This window comes from Tachyglossus aculeatus, chromosome 2, assembly GCF_015852505.1.
Source record: "Tachyglossus aculeatus isolate mTacAcu1 chromosome 2, mTacAcu1.pri, whole genome shotgun sequence".
Lineage (NCBI taxonomy): Eukaryota > Metazoa > Chordata > Mammalia > Monotremata > Tachyglossidae > Tachyglossus > Tachyglossus aculeatus.
In genome coordinates, this window is record NC_052067.1 from 14,647,528 (window position 1) to 14,665,957 (window position 18,430).

The following is an 18,430-nucleotide window of genomic DNA, read 5'->3' on the forward strand; positions in this document are numbered from 1 at the left end:
ATTTTGGAATATTGGAAAAAGTGTTAATTATTTATCCATTTGAGCGGAGTACTGTTTTAGTTTGTTTTTATGGTATTTGTGAAACGCTTATCACAGTAGAGTACTGTTTTAGTTTGTTTTTATGGTATTTGTGAAACGCTTATCACAGTAAAAACTGTTCCAAGCCGTGGGGTAGTTACAAGTTAACTAGGCTGGACACAGTTCCCGTCCCGCACGGGCCTCATTTATTCATTCAGTTGTATTTTTGCACTTTTGTGAGCTACAAGATTAACTGTGAGCTAAAAAGCTTAAGCAATATGTGTAACATTCAGGCACTAAATTTGCTTGTTATTGTGTAGCTTAACTTTTATTCTCTCTATCCAAAAGTATCCTCAGTATTTAAGAAAATCCTTCGATAGAAGCAGCGTGGCTCAGTGGAAAGAGCCCGGGCTTTGGAGTCAGAGGTCATGGGTTCAAATCCCAGCTCTGCCAATTGTCAGCTGTGTGACTTTAGGCGAGTCACTTCACTTCTCTATGCCTCAGTTCCCTCATCTGTAAAATGGGGATTAAGACTGGGAGCCCCCCGTGGGACAACCTGATCACTTTGTAACTTCCCCAGCGCTTAGAACAGTGCTTTGCACATAGTAAGGGCTTAATAAATGCCATTATTATTATTATTTATTGAGCACTTACTGTGTGCAGGGCACTGTACTAAGCGCTTGGGAAGTACAAATCGGCAACATATAGAGACGGTCCCTACTTAACAACGGGCTTACAGCCTAGAAGGGGGGGGGGCAGACAAAAAAAGCAAAACAAGTAGATAGGTGTCAAAACATGGCTCAAAGCATGGCTCAGTGGAAAGAGCCCGGGCTTTGGAGTCAGAGGTCATGGGTTCAAATCCTGGCTCCACCAATTGTCAGCTGTGTGACTTAGGCAGGTCACTTAACTTCTCAGTGCCTCAGTTACCTCATCTGTAAAATGGGGATTAAGACTGTGAGCCCCATGTGGGACAACCTGATCACCTTGTATCCTCCCCAGCGCTTAGAACAGTGCTTTGCACATAGTAAGCACTTAATAACTGCCATTATTATCATTATTATTTATTGAGCACTTACTGTGTGCAGGGCACTGTACTAAGCGCTTGGGAAGTGCAAATCGGCAACATATAGAGACGGTCCCTACTCAACAACGGGCTTACAGCCTAGAAGGGGGGGACAGACAAAAGAAGCAAAACAAGTAGATAGGTGTCCAAACCAACAGAATAGAGTTACAGCTATATACACATCACTAATAAAATAAATATAGTAAATATGTACAAATAAAATAGAGTAATAATTATGTACGAATATATGCAAGTGCTGTAGGGAGGGGAAGGAGGGAGGGCAGAGAGAGGGAGGGGGGTGATGGGGAGGACTCATAGTCTAAGTAGGAAAGAGAACAGGAGAACTGAGACTCAGAGAAGTTGTGACTTGCCCCACATCCCTTCCCAGGGAGGCCTTCCCAGACTGAGCCCCTTCCTTCCTCTTCCCCTTTTCCCCCTCCTCATCCCCCCCCGCCTTACCTCCTTCCCCTCCCCACAGCACCTGTATATATGTATATATGTTTGTACGGATTTATTACTCTATTTTATTTGTACATATTTATTCTATTTATTTTATTTTGTTACTATGTTTTGCTTTGTTCTCTGTCTCCCCTTTCTAGACTATAAGCCCACTGTTGGGTAGGGACCGTCTCTATATGTTGCCAACTTGGACTTCCCAAGCGCTTAGTACAGCGCTCTGCACACAGTAAGCACTCAATAAATATGATTGATTGAATGAATGAATGAATCCCCCAGCAAGTAATTGGTAGAACCGGGATTAGAACCCAGGTCCTCTGACTCCCAAGCCGTTTCTCTTTCCACTACGTCATGCTACTTCTCTTGCGTGAGGTAATTCTGTGAAAAGGGGCTAGGGAGGATAGGTTTCAAATAGAGGAGTTTCAATCAATCAATCAATCAGTAGTATTTATTGAGCGCTTACTGTGTGCAGAGCACTGGACTAAGAGCTTGGGTAGTACAAGTTGGCAACATATAGAGACGGTCCCTACCCAACCGTGGGCTCACAGTCTAAAAGGGGGAGACAGAGAACAAAACCAAACATACTAATAAAATAAAATAAATAGAATAGATCTGTACAAGTAAAATAAATAAATAAATAAATAAATAGAGTAATAAATATGTGCAAACATATATACATATATACAGGTGTTGTGAGGAAGGGAAGGAGGTAAGATGCGGGGATGGAGAGGGGGACGAGGGGGAACATTGCTTAATATAAACATTAATATTGCTATTAACAATGTTAATATTGTTAATATTAACATGAATATAAATTAATTTTGCAATCTTATAAAATTGCTATAATATTATAATATTAATAAATTAATAATATTGTTATGCTGATATTAACATTAACATTAATATAAACATTGACAGTGATGATGGCATTTATTAAGCGCTTACTATGTGCAAAGCACTGTTCTAAGCGCTGGGGGGGATACAAGGTGATCAGGTTGATCCACAGGGGGCTCACAATCTTAATTCCCATTTTACAGATGAGGTAACTGAGGCACAGAGAAGTTAAGTGACTTGCCCAAAGTCACACAGCCGATGAGTGGCAGAGCCGGGATTCGAACCCATGACCTCTGACTCCCAAGCCCGCGCTCTTTCCACTGAACCACGCTGCTCCTCCTAAACATTGCTTATAAACATTGCAATGTTTCAGAGACATTGCTCTCAAAACATTAAGACAATCCTTCATGTTTTCCTTCTATAAAAATGGATTCTCTGAGATATTTGATTCGTTTTTGCCTTTCCTCTCTGCCAAATACTGAGGACTTGGTTTAAACAAGTCTGTTTACCTCTAGGCCACTTTCTCCACCCCACCCATTCCCCTACATTTGCTCCTAGATCCCTATGGGTTAGGACTGTGGCCCTTGGAGTCAGAGGACCTGGGTTCTAATCCCAGCTCTGCCCAGTGCTTGCTGTGTGACCTTGGGCAAGTCGCTTCACTTCTCTGTGCCTCAGTCACCTCGACTGTAAAATGGGGATTCAGTAACTGTTTTCTCTCCTACTAAGTCTGTGATCCAGCGTGGCTCAGTGGAAAGAGCATGGGCTTTGGAGTCAGGCAGAGGTCATGGGTTCAAATCCCGGCTGCGCCAATTGTCAGCTGTGAGACTTTGGGCAAGTCACTTCACTTCTCTGTTGCCCCTTCCTTCCTGTCCCCCTCTCCATCCCCCCCATATTACCTCCTTCCCTTCCCCACAGCACCTGTATATATGTTTGTACATATTTATTACTCTATTTATTTATTTATTTTACTTGTACATATCTATTCTATTTATTTTATTTTTTTAGTATGTTTGGTTTTGTTCTCTGTCTCCCCCTTTTAGACTGTGAGCCACTGTTGGGTAGGGACTGTCTCTATATGTTGCCAACTTGTACTTCCCAAGAGCTTAGTCCAGTGCTCTGCACACAGTAAGCGCTCAATAAATACGATAGATTGATTGATTGATTGATTCTCTGTGCCTTAGTTCCCTCATCTGTAAAATGGGGATTAAGACTGTGAGCCCCACGTGGGATAACCTGATCACCTTGTATCCCTCCAGTGCTTAGAACAGTGCTTTGCACATAGTAAGCACTTATAAAATACCAAAATTATTATTATTATTATTATTACTATCCCCATTCAGGACAGGGACTCTGTCTGACCTAACTGTCCTTACCTACCCTGGTGCTTAGAACCGTGTTTGACCCATAGTAAGTGCTTAACAAATACCATAAAAAAAGGATTTGATGTTAACCCCCTTTTTAACATCCCCCCAACTCCTTCCCCTCCCCACAGCACCTGTATATATGTTTGTACAGATTTATTACTCTATTTATTTTACTTGTACATATTTACTATTCTATTTATTTTGTTAATGATGTGCATTTAGGTTTAATTCTATTTGTTCTGACGACTTGACACCTGTCCACGTGTTTTATTTTGTTGTCTGTCTCCCCCTTCTAGACTGTGAGCCCGTTGTTGGGTAGGGACCGTCTCTCTATGTTGCCAACTTGTACTTCCCAAGCGCTTAGTACAGTGCTCTGTACACAGTAAGCGCTCAATAAATATGATTGAATGAATGAATGAATGAACTGTCCAGATTTGATATGGGATCAAGCTTTAGTGGTAAGTAATGGAGGACTTTACAGTCACAGTCTAAAAGGGGGAGACAGAGAACAAAACCAAACATACTAACAAAATGAAATAAATAGAATAGATATGTACAAGTAAAATAAGTAAATAAGTAGAGTAATAAATATGTACAAACATATATACATATATATCGTCTCTATATGTTGCCAACTTGTACTTTCCAAGCTCTTAGTACAGTGCTCTGCACACAGTAAGTGCTCAATAAATACGATTGAATGAATGAATATACGGGTGCTGTGAGGAAGGGAAGGAGGTAAGATTCAATAAATAAATACGATTGATGATGATGATGATGACTAAATAACCCCACTTCTGACACCTGACTGTTCCTGCCTGAGGTGAGCACCTCCAAATGTATCCCTTCTTTTGAGGAACTGACGAAAATTCAGACATCCGCGCCAAATCCATCCAGAGATAATTCCGTAATATAATGGACTTTTCTGATGCATTCTGATTTTGCCTGGCATTCATTCCCAATCAGGTGATGCCATCCCGTCTTCTTCCACTAATGAGAAAATTGCCGCCATACAATTTCTGAAGTCTTCTGGAGGCTTTTTCAAGGGGTAGTCTATCACCTGTCTTTCTCTGTCCTTTTTGACTCAGAATAGACACGGGTCTGACCCAAAAGTTAATTACTTTTCCTGCCTAATATAAAATTGCCTAAAAGCTTCAAACTATTCACAAGATGACTCTCAGCTTTAGCCCATCTGCTACGTGAACTCCAGACAGCTCTGGTTCATTCTTGGACTGACTAGCTTGTGTATTATTCAGGTTTTCTTCACCTCTTCCCTCCTTGGCCTTTTCACCGTTCCTTAGCACCTCTAACTGCTCCGAGCAAGAAGAGGAAATAATAATGGTGGCATTTATTAAGCGCTTACTATGTGCAAAGTACTGTTAGCGTGGCTCAGTGGAAAGAGCCCGGACTTTGGAGTCAGAGGTCATGGGTTCGAATTCCGGCTCCGCCACTTGTCAGCTGCGTGACTTTGGGCCAGTCACTTCACTTCTCTGGGCCTCAGTTTCCTCATTGGAAAATGGGGATTAAGTCTGTGAGCCCCACGTGGGACAACTTGATTACCTTGTATCTCCCCCAGCGCTTAGAACAGTGCTTTGCACATAGTAAGTGCTTAATAAATGCTATCATTATTATTATTATTACTGTTCTAAGTGCTGTGGAGTTTACAGTTGATCAGGTTGTCCCACGTGAGGCTCCCAGTCTTAATCCCCATTTTCCAGATGAGGGAACTGAGGCCCAGAGAAGTTAAGTGACTTGCCCAAAGTCACACAGCCGACCAGTGGAGGAACCGGGATTTGAACCCATGGCCTCTGACTCCAGAGGCCCGGGCTCTTTCCACTGAGCCACGCTGCTTCAAGCAAAACACAAACCGTCGTTCTGGGTAGGGAAGGTATCCACCAACTCTGTTGTTTTGCATTCTCCCAGGTGCTTAGTACACAAGTGCTCAGTCAACATTGCTTGCTTGATTGATTGAAATCAGTATGCTTTTCTACCGGCTGAAAATGTTGAAAAATGGTTTAGTTAAGGCGACGGTAGAGATAGTTGGATGTATTAAGGTAGAGATTATTTGTTGAATGCACTTCATCATCATCATCAAGCATATTTATTGAGCGCTTACTGTGTGCAGAGCACTGGACTAAGCGTTTGGGAAGTACAAGTTGGCAACATATAGAGACAGTCCCTACCCAACAGTGGGCTCACAGTCTAAAAGGGGGAGACAGAGAACAAAACCAAACATACTAACAAAATAAAATAAATAGAATAGATATGTACAAGTAAAATTAATAAATAAATAACCTACTCACCGTGCGTAATTGCTAGCTGGCTGTAACCGAAAGCAGAAGCCCCTAACAGGTCTTAGTCCATGAACTGAAAATTCATATGAGAGGTCAATTTGAGGCAAAAATTCAATTATTAGAATGCATTCTAGTCACTGTGTGCACAGCGCTGTACTAAACACTTGGGGAAGTGCAGTATAACAGAGTATACGTACCAGGCGTGTCCCCCTTTTAGACTGTGAGCCCACTGTTGGGTAGGGACTGTCTCTATATGTTGCCAATTTGTACTTCCCAAGCGCTTAGTCCAGTGCTCTGCACATAGTAAGCGCTCAATAAATACGATTGATGATGATGATGATGATGATCCTGGGAGTCAAGAGGACATGGGTTCTAATCCCAGCTCTGCCTCATGTCTGCTGCGTGACCTCGGGCAAGTCACTTCATTTCTCTGTGCCTCAGTTACCTCATCTGGAACATGGGGATGAGGGGGAGCCCCAAGTGGGACAGGGACTATGTCCAACTTGATTTAACATCTATCAACCCTCAATAAATACGACTGAATGAATTTATTACAGTATTTATTTCACTTGTACATATTTATTCTATTTATTTTATTTTGTTAATGCATTTTGTTTTGTTCTCTGTCTCCCCCTTCTAGATGGTGAGCCCGCTGTTGGATAGGGGCCGTCTCTGTATGTTGCTAACTTGTACTTCCCAAGCGCTTAGTACAGTGCTCTGCACACAGTAAGCACTCAATAAATGCAATTGAATGAATGAATGAACCCTACTGTTTACAACAGTGTTGGGGCCTCTTAAGTGCTTAACAAGTACCGTTATTATTATTATTATTATTATTATTATTATTATTATTATTATTATTATTATTATCCTTCCTCAGTACTTGGTTTAGAGATGCAGACACAAGTACTGCAATAACAATCATGAACCAACGATCATGAAGCTGGACTTTATTCAGTCAGGATCCAACTTTCATTTGAAAAGAAGTTATGTAAAAAAAAAATGGCAGTCGTAAAACCAATTTAAATGTCTGACAGTGTGATTTTGAAATTGAGGGGCTACTAAAAAAAAAGTTGAGTGAGTCATAAGCACATGAGCTATAAGAAGTTGAATTCAAAACACCAAATCATGCAACTCTACTTAATACCATCACATGATGTGCCCTTAGGCCCTCCACTTAATTAAAGAAAGGAGGAGCCGGCCTTGTGCGGGGACCAGAGGAATATTATTCTTGTTCTCTGCCAGACTTGGAAGACTTGAAAGCTGAACTTTGCAAGCGACTGAGGCCTGTTAGTTCACGGAAAACGCCATGAGATTCCCCCCGCAACTCCTGGGTCTCCTGTTTCTGGCAACGGGAATGACGGTAGCCGCTGCTAAAAGTAAGTCAATTTTCTCAATTTCTGCATTTATTATCACTATCCTCGGGAGAGAGCACTTTCTTAAAACTGCACGAAAGCTGGAGTCTGTCTCCCCGTTTTAGACTGTGAGCCCACTGTTGGGTAGGGACTGTCTCTATGTGTTGCCAATTGGTACTTCCCAAGCGCTTAGTACAGTGCTCTGCACATAGTAAGTGCTCAATAAATACGATTGATTGATTGATTGGTTGATCGATTGGAAGCCGGAGCTGAAGTAAAGCCATGCTAACTCCTGATTTTCAGCAGCGTGGCTCAGTGGAGAAGAGCCCGGGCTTTGGAGTCAGAGGTCCGGCTCTGTCAATTGTCAGCTGTGTGACTTTGGGCAAGTCACTTCACTTCTCTGGGCCTCAGTTACCTCATCTGTCAAATGGGGATTGAGACTGTGAGCCCCCCGTGGGACAACCTGATCACCTTGTAACATCTCCAGAGCTTAGAACAGTGCTTTGCACATAGTAAGTGCTTAATAAATGCCATTATTATTATTATTATTATTATTTACTATTTTGTTTTCACTCTGGGAGTGATGATTAGAGCTATTCTTCCTAGCTCATTTCCATCCACCCGGGTTTGCAAAAATGACCCTCCTGAAGATCCCCTACAGATTAATATGTAGCCCAAAGTCAGCTGTACTTAAACCATATCCCTTTTGGGCTTTGCACATAGTAAGTGCTTAATAAATGCCATTATTATTATTATTATTATTATTATTATTATTATTATTATTTACTATTTTATTTTCACTCTGGGAGTGATGATTAGAGCTATTCTTTCTAGCTCATTTCCATCCACCCGGGTTTGCAAAAATGACCCTCCTGAAGATGTTGGGTAGGGACTGTCTCTATATGTTGCCAACTTGTACTTCCCAAGCGCTTAGTACAGTGCTCTGCACATGGTAAGCGCTCAATAAATGCGATTGATGATTTCTTACTCTATTTTACTTGTACATATCTATTCTATTTATTTTATTTTGTTAGTATGTTTGGTTCTGTTCTCTGTCTCCCCCTTTTAGACTGTGAGCCCACTGTTGGGTAGGGACTGTCTCTATATGTTGCCAATTTGTATTTCCCAAGCGCTTAGTACAGTGCTCTGCACATAGTAAGCGCTCAATAAATGCGATTGATGATGACTGATGATGATGATCCCCTACAGATTAATATGTAGCCCAAAGTCAGCTGTACTTAAACCATATCCCTTTTGGGCCACTGATTTCTTCCCCCACGAAGGGATTTAGAGAAGCAGCGTGGCTCAGTGGAAAGAGCCCATCATCATCAATCGTATTTATTGAGCGCTTACTATGTGCAGAGCACTGTATTAAGCGCTTAGTACAGGCCCAGCTTTGGGCCAAAGCCAAAGCCCAGGCTTTGGAGTCCGAGGTGAAGGGTTCAAATCCCGGCTCTGCCAACTGCCAGCGGTGTGACTTTAGGCAAATCACTTCGCTTCTCTGGGCCTCAGTTCCCTCATCTGCAAAATGGGGATGAAGACTGTGAGCCCCCCGTGGGACAAGCTGATTACCTTGTAACCGCCCCAAGCGCTTAGAACAGTGCTTTGCACACAGTAAGCGCTTGGTTTTGTTCTCTGTCTCCCCCTTTTTAGACTGTGAGCCCACTGTTGGGTAGGGACTGTCTCTATATGTTACCAACTTGTACTTCCCAAGCGCTTAGTCCAGTGCTCTGCACACAGTAAGCGCTCAATAAATACGATTGATTGATTGATTGATTGATATCATTATTATTAGACTGTGAGCCCACTGTTGGGTAGGGACTGTCTCTATATGTTACCAACTTGTACTTCCCAAGCGCTTAGTCCAGTGCTCTGCACACAGTAAGCGCTCAATAAATACGATTGATTGATTGATTGATTGATATCATTATTATTAGACTGTGAGCCCACTGTTGGGTGGGGACTGTCTCTACATGTTGCCAATTTGTACTTCCCAAGCGCTTAGTACAGTGCTCTGCACATAGTAAGCGCTCAATAAATACGATTGATGATGATATTATTATTATTATTATTATTCAACTCAAACTCTCAGCCAAAGTCCAGGGATGCTTGAACGGTAAACTCACCGTGGGCCCCCCTTCTAGACTCCCCCACTTCTAGACTGTGAGCCCACTGTAGGGTAGGGACCGTCTCTATCTGTTGCCAACTTGGACTTCCCAAGCGCTTAGTACAGTGCTCTGCACACAGTAAGCGCTCAATAAACACGATTGATGATTGATGATAGGGACCGTCTCTATCTGTTGCCAACTTGGACTTCCCAAGCGCTTAGTCCAGTGCTCTGCACACAGTAAGCGCTCAATAAATACGATTGATTGCTTGATTGATGCGTCTGTTCATTGTTGTATTGTACTCTACTTCCCAAGCGCTTAGCACAGTGCTCTGCACACATTAAGCGCTCAATAAATGCAATTGAATGAATGAATGAATGTTTTGTACAGTGCTCTGCACACAGTAAGTGCTCAGTAAATACAATTGATGATAGGAACCGTCTCTGTTGCCAACTTGGACTTCCCAAGCGCTTAGTCCAGTGCTCTGCACACAGTAAGCGCTCAATAAATACGATTGATTAATTGATTGATGTGTCTGTTTATTGTTGTACTCTACTTCCCAAGTGCTTAGTATAGTGCTCTGCACACAGTAAGCACTCAATAAATGCGATTGAATGAATGAATGAATGCTTTGTACAGTGCTCTGCACACAGGAAGCGCTCAATAAATACGATTGATGATTGATGATAGGGACCGTCTCTATCTGTTGCCAACTTGGATTTCCCAAGCGCTTAGTCCAGTGCTCTGCACACAGTAAGCGCTCAATAAATACGATCGATTGCTTGATTGATGCGTCTGTTCATTGTTGTATTGTACTCTACTTCCCAAGCGCTTAGTACAGTGCTCTGCACGCAGTAAGCACTCAATAAATGCGATTGAATGAATGAATGAATGCTTTGTACAGTGCTCTGCACACAGTAAGCGCTCAATAAATACGATTGATGATTGATGATAGGGACCATCTCTGTTGCCAACTTGGACTTCCCAAGCGCTTAGTGCAGTGCTCTGCACACAGTAAGCGCTCAATAAATACGATTGATTGCTTGATTAATGCGTCTGTTCATTGTTGTATTGTACTCTACTTCTCAAGTGCTTAGCGCAGTGCTCTGCACACAGTAAGCACTCAATAAATACGATTGATTGATGTGTCTGTTCATTGTTGTATTGTACTCTACTTCCCAAGCGCTTAGCACAGTGCTCTGCACACAGTAAGCACTCAATAAATGCGATTGAATGAATGAATGAATGCTTTGTACAGTGCTCTGCACACAGTAAGCGCTCAATAAATACGATTGATGATTGATGATAGGGACCGTCTCTATCTGTTGCCAACTTGGACTTCCCAAGCGCTTAGTCCAGTGCTCTGCACACAGTAAGCGCTCAATAAATACGATTGATTGATTGATTGATGTGTCTGTTTATTGTTGTACTCTACTTCCCAAGCGCTTAGTACAGTGCTCTGCACACAGTAAGCACTCAATAAATGCGATTGAATGAATGAATGAATGCTTTGTACAGTGCTCTGCACACAGTAAGCGCTCAATAAATACGATTGATGATTGATGATAGGGACCGTCTCTATCTGTTGCCAACTTGGACTTCCCAAGCGCTTAGTCCAGTGCTCTGCACACAGTAAGCGCTCAATAAATGCGATTGATTGCTTGATTGATGTATCTGTTCATTGTTGTGTTGTACTCTACTTCCCAAGCGCTTAGCGCAGTGCTCTGCACACAGTAAGCACTCAATAAATGCGATTGAATGAATGAATGAATGCTTTGTACAGTGCTCTGCACACAGTAAGCGCTCAATAAATACGATTGATGATTGATGATAGGGAACGTTTCTATCTGTTGCCAACTTGGACTTCCCAAGCGCTTAGTCCAGTGCTCTGCACACAGTAAGCGCTCAATAAATACGATTGATTGATGTGTCTGTTCATTGTTGTATTGTACTCTACTTCCCAAGCGCTTAGTACAGTGCTCTGCACACAGTAAGCACTCAATAAATGCGACTGAATGAATGAATGAATGCTTTGTACAGTGCTCTGCACACAGTAAGCGCTCAATAAATACGATTGATGATTGATGATAGGGACCGTCTCTATCTGTTGCCAACTTGGACTTCCCAAGCGCTTAGTCCAGTGCTCTGCACACAGTAAGCGCTCAATAAATACGATTGATTGCTTGATTGATGTGTCTATTCATTGTTGTATTGTACTCTACTTCCCAAGCGCTTAGTGCAGTGCTCTGCACACAGTAAGCACTCAATAAATGCGATTGAATGAATGAATGAATGCTTTGTACAGTGCTCTGCACATAGTAAGCGCTCAATAAATACGATTGATGATTGATGATAGGGACCATCTCTATCTGTTGCCAACTTGGACTTCCCAAGCGCTTAGTCCAGTGTTCTGCACACAGTGGGCGCTCAATAAATACGATTGATTGATTGATTGATGTGTCTGTTCATTGTTGTGTTGTACTCTACTTCCCAAGCACTTAGTACAGTGCTCTGCACACAGTAAGCACTCAATAAATGCGATTGAATGAATGAATGAATGCTTTGTACAGTGCTCTGCACACAGTAAGTGCTCAATAAGTACGATTGATGATTGATGATAGGGACCGTCTCTATCTGTTGCCAACTTGGACTTCCCAAGCGCTTAGTCCAGTGCTCTGCACACAGTAAGTGCTCAATAAATACGATTGATTGCTTGATTGATGCGTCTGTTCATTGTTGTATTGTACTCTACTTCCCAAGCGCTTAGCGCAGTGCTCTGCACGCAGTAAGCACTCAATAAATGCGATTGAATGAATGAATGAATGCTTTGTACAGTGCTCTGCACACAGTAAGCGCTCAATAAATACGACTGATGATTGATGATAGGGACCGTCTCTATCTGTTGCCAACTTGGACTTCCCAAGCGCTTAGTCCAGTGCTCTGCACACAGTGGGCGCTCAATAAATATGATTGATTGATTGATTGATGTGTCTGTTCATTGTTGCGTTGTACTCTACTTCCCAAGCGCTTAGCGCAGTGCTCTGCACACAGTAAGCACTCAATAAATGCGATTGAATGAATGAATGAATGCTTTGTACAGTGCTCTGCACACAGTAAGCGCTCAATAAGTACGATTGACAGAAATAACCCCCATTGCCGTGAGGGAGACCCTCCAACCTACGGATTCTTTCTTATCACGTCCACTCCAGTGCAGAGTGTCTAGCACACAGATGCTGCCCCAAGACGGGCCACTTCTCTCTTCAATCAATCAATCGTATTTATTGAGCGCTTACTATGTGCAGAGCACTGTACTAAGCGCTTGGGAAGTACAAATTGGCAACATAAATTAGCTCCTCTTGGTGAGGAGCAGATGAACTTTTAGACTTTTAGACTGCGAGCCCACTGTTGGGTGGGGACTGTCTCTCTATGTTGCCAACTTGTACTTCCCAAGCGCTTAGTACAGTGCTCTGCGCCCAGTAAGCGCTCAATAAATACGACTGATGATGATGATGGTGATGATCGGTGGCATTTACTGAGCACTTACTGTGCGCAGAGCGCTGTATTAGCCGCTCAAGATTGAGGAAAAAGTGTGGTCTAATGGAAAGAGCGTGGGCCTCAGAGTCAGAGGATCTGGGTTCTAATCCCACTCTGCCACTTGCCTGTTGCGTAACCTTGGGCCAGTCAATTAATTTCTCTATGGCTTAGTTTCCTCAACTGTAAAATGGGCATTCAAGACTTAGCGCGGGGCTGGGAGACAGAAGGTCACGGGTTCTAATCCCGGCTCCACCGCCCGTCTAGCACGTGGCCATGGGCAGCTCATTACAGTAAGCGCTCAATAAATACGATTGATTGATTGATTGATTTCACTTCTCTCATTACAGTAAGCGCTCAATACATAGGATTGATTGATTGATTGATTTCACTTCTCCCTGCCTCAGTTCCCTCATCTGTAAAATGGGAAATTAGAGAAGCAGCGTGGCTCAGGAGAAAGAGCACGGGCTTTGGAGTCAGAGGTCATGGGTTCAAATCCCGGCTCCACCAATTGTCGGCTGGGTGACTTTGGGCAAGTCACTTCACTTCTCTCTGCCTCAGTTCCCTCATCTGGAAAATGGGAAATTAGAGAAGCAGCGTGGCTCAGTAGAAAGAGCCTGGGCTTTGGAGTCAGAGGTCATGGGTTCAAATCCCGGCTCCACCAATTGTCGGCTGGGTGACTTTGGGCAAGTCACTTCACTTCTCTCTGCCTCAGTTCCCTCATCTGGAAAATGGGAAACTAGAGAAGCAGCGTGGCTCAGTAGAAAGAGCCTGGGCTTTGGAGTCAGAGGTCATGGGTTCAAATCCCAGCTCCTCCAATTGTCAGCTGTGTGACTTTGGGCAAGTCACTTCACTTCTCTCTGCCTCAGTTCCCTCATCTGTAAAATGGGAAATTAGAGAAGCAGCGTGGCTCAGTAGAAAGAGCCTGGGCTTTGGAGTCAGAGGTCATGGGTTCAAATCCCGGCTCCACCAATTGTCAGCCGGGTGACTTTGGGCAAGTCACCTCACTTCTCTTTGCCTCAGTTTCCTCATCTGTAAAATGGGAAACTAGAGAAGCAGCGTGGCTCAGTAGAAAGAGCCTGGGCTTTGGAGGCAGAGGTCATGGGTTCAAATCCCGGCTCCACCAATTGTCAGCCGGGTGACTTTGGGCAAGTCACTTCACTTCTCTCTGCCTCAGTTCCCTCATCTGGAAAATGGGAAACTAGAGAAGCAGCGTGGCTCAGTAGAAAGAGCCTGGGCTTTGGAGTCAGAGGTCATGGGTTCAAATCCCGGCTCCACCAATTGTCAGCTGGGTGACTTTGGGCAAGTCACTTCACTTCTCTTTGCCTCAGTTCCCTCATCTGTAAAATGGGAAATTAGAGAAGCGGCGTGGCTCAGTAGAAAGAGCCTGGGCTTTGGAGTCAGAGGTCATGGGTTCAAATCCCGGCTCCACCAATTGTCAGCTGGGTGACTTTGGGCAAGTCACCTCACTTCTCTTTGCCTCAGTTTCCTCATCTGGAAAATGGGAAACTAGAGAAGCAGCATGGCTCAGTAGAAAGAGTCTGGGCTTTGGAGTCAGAGGTCATGGGTTCAAATCCTAGCTCCACCAATTGTCAGCTGGGTGACTTTGGACAAGTCACTTCACTTCTCTTTGCCTCCGTTCCCTCATCTGTAAAATGGGAAATTAGAGAAGCAGCGTGGCTCAGTAGAAAGAGCCTGGGCTTTGGACTCAGAAGTCATGGGTTCAAATCCCAGCTCCACCAATTGTCAGCTGGGTGACTTTGGGCAAGTCACTTCACTTCTCTCTGCCTCAGTTCCCTCATCTGGAAAATGGGAAACTAGAGAAGCAGCGTGGCTCAGGAGAAAGAGCCTGGGCTTTGGAGGCAGAGGTCATGGGTTCAAATCCCGGCTCCGCCAATTGTCAGCTGGGTGACTTTGGGCACGTCACTTCACTTCTCTTTGCCTCAGTTCCCTCATCTGTAAAATGGGAAATTAGAGAAGCAGCGTGGCTCAGGAGAAAGAGCACGGGCTTTGGAGTCAGAGGTCATGGGTTCAAATCCCGGCTCCACCAATTGTCAGCCGGGTGACTTTGGGCAAGTCACTTCACTTCTCTTTGCCTCAGTTCCCTCATCTGTAAAATGGGAAATTAGAGAAGCAGCGTGGCTCAGGAGAAAGAGCCTGGGCTTTGGAGTCAGAGGTCATGGGTTCAAATCCCGGCTCCACCAATTGTCAGCCGGGTGACTTTGGGCAAGTCACTTCACTTCTCTCTGCCTCAGTTCCCTCATCTGGAAAATGGGAAACTAGAGAAGCAGCGTGGCTCAGGAGAAAGAGCACGGGCTTTGGAGTCAGAGGTCATGGGTTCAAATCCCGGCTCCGCCAATTGTCAGCTGGGTGACTTTGGGCACGTCACTTCACTTCTCTCTGCCTCAGTTCCCTCATCTGGAAAATGGGAAACTAGAGAAGCAGCGTGTCTCAGGAGAAAGAGCCTGGGCTTTGGAGTCAGAGGTCATGGGTTCAAATTCTGGCTCCACCAATTGTCAGCCGGGTGACTTTGGGCAGGTCACTTAACTTCTCTTTGCCTCAGTTACCTCATCTGTAAAATGGGGATTAAGACTGTAAGCCCCCTGTGGGACAAACTGATCACCTTGTAACCTCCCCAGCGCTTAGAACAGTGCTTTGCACATAGTAAGCACTTAATAAATGTCAGTATTATTATTATTATTATTGTTATTATTATTATTAAATAAGACTGTGAGCCCTATGCAGGACAGGGACTGTGTCTAACCCGATCTGTAACCACCGCAACGCTTAGTAAAGTGCCTGACGTATAGTAAGCGCTTAACAAATACCCCAATTAATTGCCTATTTTCCCTCCTACTTAGACTGTTTGCCCTGTGTGGGACCCCAGCAGTTTAAACAGTGCTTGACACATAGTAAGCGCTTAACAAATACTATTATTACTATTATGATATTGCTATTAATAAGAAGAATATCAAGACCACTGGTCTCCTTGGTCTGTGGTTGAGATGGGGAGGGGGTAACATGGCAATGTGTTGGCATAAATTACGCCTCAGGACTAATTCCAATTCATCCATTCAGTCGTATTTATTGAGCGCTTTCTGTGTGCAAAGCACTGTATTAAGCGCTTGGAAGAGTACAAATATAACAACAAATGGACGCATTCCCGCCCACAACGAGCTCACAGTCTAGAGGGGGAGGCAGATATTAATATAAACAAATAAATTATTTATTATTAATCTTATTTATTGAGCACTTACTTTGTGCAAAGCACTGTATTAAGCGCTTGGGAGAGTACAAATATAACAACAAACGGGCATATTCCCACCCATAACGAGCTCACAGTCTAGAAGGGGAGACAGGTATTAATATAAATAAATAATTTATTATTAATCTTATTTATTGAGCACCTACTGTGTGCAAAGCACTGTAGTAAGCGCTTGGAAGAGTACAGATATAACAACAAACGGACAAATTCCCGCCCACAACGAGCTCACAGTCTAGAGGGGGAGACAGATATTAATATAAACAAATAAATAATTTATTATTAATCTTATTTATTGAGCACTTACTGTGTGCAAAGCACTGTATTAAGCGCTTGGGAGAGTACAGATATAACAACAAACGGACACATTCCCGCCCACAACGAGCTCACAGTCTAGAGGGGGAGACAGATATTAATATAAATAAATAAATATTTTATTATTAATCTTATTTATTGAGCACTTACTGTGTGCAAAGCACTGTATTAAGCGCTTGGGAGAGTACAGATATAACAACAAACGGACACATTCCCGCCCACAACGAGCTCACAGTCTAGAGGGGGAGACAGATATTAATATAAATAAATAAATATTTTATTATTAATCTTATTTATTGAGCACTTACTGTGTGCAAAGCACTGTATTAAGCGCTTGGAAGAGTACAAATATAACAACAAACGGACATATTCCCGCCCACAACGAGCTCACAGTCTCGAGGGGGAGACAGATATTAATATAAATAAATTATTTATTATTAATCTTATTTATTGAGCACTTACTGTGTGCAAAGCACTGCGCTTGGAAGAGTACAGATATAACAACACACGGGCACATTCCCACCCACAACGAGCTCACAGTCTAGAGGGGGAGACAGATGTTAATATAAATAAATAATTTATTATTAATCTTATTTATTGAGCACTTACTGTGTGCAAAGCACTGTATTAAGCGCTTGGAAGAGTACAGCTATGACAACAAACGGGCACATTCCCGCCCACAACGAGCTCACAGTCTAGAGGGGGAGACAGATCTTAATATAAATAAATAATTTATTATTAATCTTATTTATTGAGCACTTACTGTGTGCAAAGCACTGTATTAAGCGCTTGGAAGAGTACTGATATAACAACAAATGGACGCATTCCCGCCCACAACGAGCTCACAGTCTAGAGGGGGAGGCAGATATTAATATAAATAAATAAATGATTTATTATTAATCTTATTTATTGAGCACTTACTGTGTGCAAAGCACTGTATTAAGCGCTTGGAAGAGTACTGATATAACAACAAACGGACGCATTCCCGCCCACAACGAGCTCACAGTCTAGAGGGGGAGGCAGATATTAATATAAATAAATAAATATTTTATTATTAATCTTATTTATTGAGCACTTACTGTGTGCAAAGCACTGTATTAAGCGCTTGGAAGAGTACGGATATAACAACACACGGGCACATTCCCACCCACAACGAGCTCACAGTCTACAGGGGGAGACAGATATTAATATAAACAAATAAATAATTTATTATTAATCTTATTTATTGAGCACTTACTGTGTGCAAAGCACTGCATTAAGCGCTTGGAAGAGTACAAATATAACAACAAACGGACATATTCCCGCCCACAACGAGCTCACAGTCTCGAGGGGGAGACAGATATTAATATAAATAAATTATTTATTATTAATCTTATTTATTGAGCACTTACTGTGTGCAAAGCACTGCGCTTGGAAGAGTACAGATATAACAACACACGGGCACATTCCCACCCACAACGAGCTCACAGTCTAGAGGGGGAGACAGATATTAATATAAATAAATTATTTATTATTAATCTTATTTATTGAGCACTTACTGTGTGCAAAGCACTGTATTAAGCGCTTGGAAGAGTACAGATATAACAGCAAACGGACACATTCCCGCCCACAACGAGCTCACAGTCTAGAGGGGGAGACAGATCTTAATATAAATGAATAAATTATTTATTATTAATCTTATTTATTGAGCATTTACTGTGTGCAAAGCACTGTATTAAGCGCTTGGGAGAGTACAATATAATATCAAACGCATTCACTGCCCACAAGGAGCTCACAGTCTAGAGGGTGGTAAAAAAAATAGATTAAATCAATCCATCCCCCAACTTTCCT

General features: G+C 42.8%; 1 protein-coding gene across 1 annotated transcript in view; it reads left to right on the forward strand.

Moving 5' to 3' along the window:
* Positions 1-7,234: 7,234 nt before the first annotated feature.
* GPNMB (glycoprotein nmb) overlaps positions 7,235-18,430 on the forward strand; it is a 36,113-nt gene continuing 24,917 nt past the window's right edge. The window contains exon 1 of the mRNA XM_038742245.1: positions 7,235-7,408. Coding sequence (XP_038598173.1) covers positions 7,339-7,408 — 70 coding nt within the window. The 5' untranslated portion in view covers positions 7,235-7,338. The remainder of the gene's footprint in view (positions 7,409-18,430) is intronic.